At 55.8% G+C, this 6,046-nt stretch overlaps 3 protein-coding genes across 3 annotated transcripts in view; all 3 read right to left on the bottom strand.

Moving 5' to 3' along the window:
* DQ04_01811070 (hypothetical protein) overlaps positions 1-539 on the bottom strand; it is a gene marked incomplete at both ends in the record, with an annotated part of 627 nt that extends 88 nt beyond the window's left edge. The window contains one exon of the mRNA XM_009311187.1: positions 1-539. This exon is cut by the window's left edge and continues 88 nt beyond it. Coding sequence (XP_009309462.1) covers positions 1-539 — 539 coding nt within the window.
* A 186-nt stretch (positions 540-725) lies between these two features.
* DQ04_01811080 (ABC transporter) lies at positions 726-2,282 on the bottom strand (the record flags this gene model as incomplete). Its single annotated transcript, XM_009311188.1, has 1 exon — positions 726-2,282. One exon carries the CDS (start codon positions 2,280-2,282, stop codon positions 726-728), a length of 1,557 nt encoding a protein of 518 aa, XP_009309463.1.
* Positions 2,283-2,515: 233 nt separating this feature from the next.
* On the bottom strand, positions 2,516-5,581 carry DQ04_01811090 (hypothetical protein; the record flags this gene model as incomplete). The annotated part of the gene is made up of 1 exon (XM_009311189.1): positions 2,516-5,581. One exon carries the CDS (start codon positions 5,579-5,581, stop codon positions 2,516-2,518), a length of 3,066 nt encoding a protein of 1,021 aa, XP_009309464.1.
* Between the last annotated feature and the right edge of the window lie 465 nt (positions 5,582-6,046).

Raw genomic sequence — 6,046 nt, forward strand, 5'->3', positions numbered from 1 at the left:
TTCTGCCGCTGCCTCTCTGCACCTTCGCCCGGCGCGCGGCCCTCACACCCACGTTTGTGCCCGGCTGACGAGGGGCCCACCTGTTGTGGCCGCTGCTGCACCGTCTCTGTGTTGTCACGCTTTCCCTTGCTGCGGACTACCGCGCGCGGCACGACGCGGTGCAGAGCGGACTTCTCCCACGGCGCGAGGGCCACCGGCATGCTCGTCGCCGTGTCGGCGCCGACGTCCGCATCGTCCGCGGCGACGGCGCCGTAGATACGCTCCGCTTCTTGCTGCTGCGCCCGTCGCTCCTTCGCACTGAGCTGCTTCGCCCCGACACCCGCACGGCTCCACGGGCGGAAGTTTTCGTCATTGTCGTTGTCGTCGCTGTGCACTGCGTGCGCTTTGCTGCCGTTGAAGTCGCCACCCGCGTGCCGCTCCGCCATCTCTACGAAAGGGGCCTGAATGCTGAATGGACACCGCAGGTAGCCGCCGCGACTGGACCGCACCGGCTGCTGCAGCGCAGACGCCCTCGTGGTGCCTGCTCGCCCCCCATGCATCGCTTTCCTTCTGGCGCGGCCTGCCGCAGAGGTTGAAGCCACCACAAGAAGTAGAAACAGAGAGTGTTGTAAATGAGAGAAAGCTGCAGTGAAAACACAGGGAAGGATGCGTTCAAGAGTAGGGTGTAAGAAGAAAGGTCGTAGTAGAAGAGTATATTTCTCCTGCTGGCCGATTTCTGTGATCACCTACGCACTAGTCAAATCGGTATTCTCCCTCTTCTTTAAGGCGATAAGCTCATCCGTGACGCGTCGCCAATCCATGCTGCCCCCACCGTTTGCGTTGCTGTCTCCGCTGCGCCACATCGCGTGGAGGCCTCGTTTAGTGCGGTCAAGTATCATGACGGCTGACGGCCAGTTGCCCAACCCACCAAAGATGTGCGTTGCGTACACCACAGTCACGCCGCGACTGACGCTCTCGTTGTACAGGAATGACAGCAACGCATGCCGTTGGTCAAGGTCAAGATCAGAGGTCGCTTCATCGAGGAGAACAATGGGCTTATCTTCCAGAAGATGTAGCAGCAGCTGCACACGCTTCTGGTGGCCGAGAGAAATGTGGCGGACGTCCCAATCCAAGTCCACATCGAGAAGATCACACAACTGCTGTGACCGTGGAGTGCGGAGCTGCAGCATCTCCCTGACATGCACTTCGCCCGGTGGTGCGACCGTCCACCAGTCACCGCCGAACGCAACAAGGCTGTTGAGTGTCATATCCTCGTAGCAAGCCTTTCCGAGAATACGCAGGGCCTTACTTCGGTTGTTGAAGAACTGTTTTCCACCCATCATATTCAGCAGTGTCGACTTCCCGGCCCCGTTACAACCACAAAGCAGCACACGCTCCCCTTTGTAAATCGTAAAAGTGAGGTCTCTGAAGATATCCTTGTACTGCAGCTGCCGGCACACGATAACAGCCTCCTCTTCAGTAGCCAGAGTTCGCTCTCCTTCACCCTTGTAGTTGATGTTGGTATTTGTCTCCACTTCCTTTGTTACAGGCGCATCAAGGATTGCACGACTAAACGATCCCCCACGCTGCCTTGCAAGGAATTTGTGTGCAAACACCTCCAATGGCTCTTCAATATCATTCATCTTCTTAAAATCAACAACACAGCCGTTCTGCATCAAAAGGACGTGCGTTGCCCAGTTGCTAACGCCGTCAAAAATGTGAGTTGCGTACAGGCAACACCCTCTGTTGACACTGCACTCCGATTTTATGAGCTCAAGCACCGTCTTGCGCTCCGCCACATCAATGTCCGTGCTGCATTCGTCCAGAAGGTAGACAAGGCTCTGCTGCAGCATGCCGTGAAGGATTTGAACGCGCCGCTTTTCTCCTGAACTCATGTTACTGACGGAGCGCTGCAGCGGGAGGTGAAGCGCGTCAGCGATGCGCTGCCTCCGCTCCAGCAGCGGCGCTGGTGACGCGATACTGGCGACGGTGCTGGCAAAGAACGCCTCCGGTGGCCATGGGTTGCCTATAAGCGCGACGTGCTGCTGCAGACGTGTGTTGTCGAAGGCGTCGGTGCCAAGCACAGTGGCACGGCCCTTCGACGCCTTCCGCCGGCCTGCAACGACGGCGAGAAGCGTCGACTTGCCGCTGCCATTATGCCCAACGACCAGCACACGGTCGCCGCGGTGCACGCGGAGGTTGACGCCGTGGATGCCTCCAGCCGCCTTATTGTTGCTGCTGAACGGGTACTCAAAGGAGACGGCGTCAACATCGACGAGAGGATCGTACAACACGTCTGTCATCCGCTCCATCACACACACGCACACACATATATGCACGCATTTACAGGCATTATAAGGACAGGAAAACAAAAGATAAAATGGGAAAAAGAAAACATGATGCATACACCACAACTGGAATGCACCGATATCACTTCGCCCACCACAGTTCGACGCTGCACAGAATCACCCGTCAACTTCTTTCCTCTTAATGCACAGTTTTTGGCAGTTTTCTGAAGCGAGAGGAGCATGCAGAGTTATACAACACCAGTCACCATGTCTGGAGTTATCACAACCATCTTTGACCCACCAAAGATACTGTTGGCCTCCGCCTTATGCACAACAAGAACCACGCCAAACGCTACACGCTGAATCATCTGTACACGACCGACACTCTCCCGCACCGGTGCAGACATCCCCGACTGACCCGACGGCAAGCCGTCATGGAAGTATACATCCACGCCAGAGCGCACACGCCAGCCGTTGATGAGAATTTCGCTAAACACAACACCCTGCTGGTGCTGCTGCTGGTTGCCAGAGCGCATGTAGGTCATGCGTGACAGAGACGCCAGAGGCGGCCCACTGGGGCAAAGCGCCACTGACGGCTGCGCGTCTACCGGCCGTTGTTGTCGCATCACACCCTCTTCCTCTTTCACGGAAATAGCTGTAGTCGTGGCGGCGGCGGCGGCGGCAGCAGCAGCGGCGGTGGAGGCGTCAGCTCCACGTGGAGGCGATTCGAGTGTGTAGACGTGTCGCATTTGCGATGCATCCACAACGTAGACGGGGATGGTGAAGATGAGGTCTTCCACTGACACGTTCGCGGTGCGTGTCCCCAAGTAGACGGTCGTGTGACTCTCGAGCCCTCCTGTGCAGGGGTTCTGCCGCAGCACCGTGTGCTTCACCTCGTAGAGACGCATCATCACACGGTTGCTGTCGTCACCGAGAGACACAACGCGGCCCAACGCCACTTCTGGCGCCTCGTTGCTTCTTCCCACCGGTGCCACACGGAAGTAATAGTCCTCACCCTTCACCACCTCCAGCGCGTCGCCAGGAGGAGTTGGCGTGCGATTCACCCCACAGTTCGTACGTCGTGTCGGCGACTGTGCACCGATGAGTTCTTCGTCGTCGTCGTCCTCCTCCTCCTCCTCCTGCTGCTGTCGCACCCGCTTGGCACCGGCCGTCAACCCTGCAAGGAGAGGGCTGCTGGGAGCATTACCACAGCTCTCCTGCACAAGCTGCGACGGGGGCAGCGCAAGGAAGAACTCATGGATACGGTGAATCAGCCACGATTTCTCCAACAAGGCCACCGACATGGCGGTGGGTGGAATCTGTGCCCGCCTTCCCGGGGCGACGTATACGTAGTGCGGCGACGGGGCCCCATTCGCGGACGCCTGATGCTTTACTGCACCGCCACACGCGACGATAAGGAACTCGATGTCGGTGTCTTCCCCAGCGAGATAAACTATCTTGCGGCCTAAGAATCGCTCGTCTCTCGACAGCGGTCGCCAACGCACGTCAGTGTCACTCCCCTGTCCCAACAACTCCTGTGGCTTGGGGATACACACACGCTGGCATTCCTCCCCAATAGATGACGCAAGACGCTGCAACCACTTCACAGAAACGGCAGAGACACCCATGGCGTGTGCCAGTGTGATGCCCATCTCGTAACCCTCTCCTACAGCATCCTCAGAGAGAACAAAGAAAAACATGCGTTGCATCTGTTGTCGCCAGGCAAGGGCTCCATCCTCGCCAAGAAACTCCAAGTGCGAAGGGGACACCATTACCACAACGGCCCCTCTTTCCACCAGCACATTGAGAACACGAGAAGAGTCTGCCGAATAATTCTTCTCATCTTGCGCTAGGTACAGAGTGAGGATTGAGGGACTTACCCAGATATCCCCATCTGCATCGCCCAACTTTCTTTCATTTTCTACTGACGGGAGGCGAACAGGTGTCTCATTATCCATGAGCTCCACTAGCTGTGTCGCTCTCATGAGAGGGGGCACTGCTGGCTTGTCCTCGGTGCTCTTACTATCGTTACTTACCTTCCCACGTGGTTGGCGAACCTCCTTCACCTTGAGATGCAGCATGGAACCATCCTGATCCCAGCGAATCTGCACAAAGCCATTCTTCTCTTCCTCCGTGACCACTGCGCCAAACCACCCTCGCCCCCACTGACCTTCCACTCGCATCCCCACCCTGTAGTGAGGCTTAGATGTTGCCGTCGACGACCCCGCTCTCGACGCTAAACGTGCACGCACGGATGTGACCCGGTGAAAAAAGGGAGCGTCATCATCATCATCATCATCCGCTTCACCAGTGCTGCTCGCCAATGAGAGAGGTGGTGGTATGACAAGTGCTTCCTTTTCCTCACCTTCCTCCTCGATGTACTGTTGCACGTCATCGGCTTGAGAAGGACGTGACACCTTATCAATAGAGTCCCCCAGCACCGGGGCTGTGAGAGGGAGAGATTGGCTCAACACCGTTGGTGTTTCCTTCAGACAGCCATCATCGATTGTCTCCGGCAGCGCGCCATTCATTCTTGCAACTGCGGCTGCTACTGAAGTCACTGCAGCAGCATCACGCTGGCTCTCGTAAGTCCAAATATACTGAGGAATGCCACCGGCATCACGAGACGGCGACAGATCCTGTACAGCTAACGTTGGTGCAATGTCCGCGGTGTATTGAGAGGCCATTTGTGCCCGACACATGGGACCATCAGGTGTCGGGATGAGTCTTGGGGTCAACGAAACACGCTCCCTAGCTGGGGAATTCGCCATAAGGCGGTGACGGTAGAAGTGATCTGCAACGGAATTTGGCACCTCCCCACCGATAATCACACGCTCCTCCTCGTCATCCACTGTGGCTCCGGAGGGCGAGGGGTTGTGCATTTTTTTGGTGGACGGGGATCCATTATGATAGCTCATTCTATCTCCCTTGCCACCGCACCCTTGTCGTGTTGTTTCACGTTGAGCCTCGAGCTGGCTACGAGCCGGCACGGGCGTAGAAGATGTCACCGAGTCCGTGCCAGCAGGCTTCCTGTGCTCGTTCAACTCCTCTCTGTCCCCCAACCTCAGTTGGCACAACGGGTCCGCCACCAGAGAAGGGCCTGGCTTGGACGCGAGAAACACCGCAATGTCCTTTTCCCAAACCCGCAATGTGGAGCCGTTGTTCGTGACACCCGACCCATTCCCGAATTCTAGCTTCCGCGTTGGCGTTGTCGCTTCCATTGGAAATCCACTAGCCTCATGTAGTCTCTGCGACCCCTTCGCGTTCCTAGAAGATACTGCCGCACGCTTTACGGGTGCACGTCGAGGAGGCATAGCAACCCCCTCCTTTCCCACCTTCCAGCAGCCGTTTACAAGCAACCCCCTCTCCCTCACCAAGGGTTAAGGCTCAAAGGTGTTGCCGGGGGACTTATTACCTGTTATACCTCCTTGTATAACTAACACAAAACGAAGGGAATGCCAAAAAAAGTACAAATTATAAAAAAAAAGCCTAGTAAAGTAAAATAACAACACTTCCGCAGCATCCATTATGAGTCTCCTAAAAACATTACTCCTCACTATCACCAGGTAAATTCCACACATGGACCGAAGTAACCACCTCATAATTTTTCACAACAAAGAGAACACCGATGAAAAAGGGTAAAACGCACTTATGCAAACGTTTTAATCGTATTCTTTTATACCCCATTGACTCCATATGGGCACATGATAAAAAACATCTACAGCTTCTTCACAGGGTTCGTGTAGTGTACTACTCTTACTCTGCGAAACAAAAAAAAA

The sequence above is a fragment of the Trypanosoma grayi genome (assembly GCF_000691245.1).
Source record: "Trypanosoma grayi strain ANR4 Tgr_181_V1, whole genome shotgun sequence".
Lineage (NCBI taxonomy): Eukaryota > Euglenozoa > Kinetoplastea > Trypanosomatida > Trypanosomatidae > Trypanosoma > Trypanosoma grayi.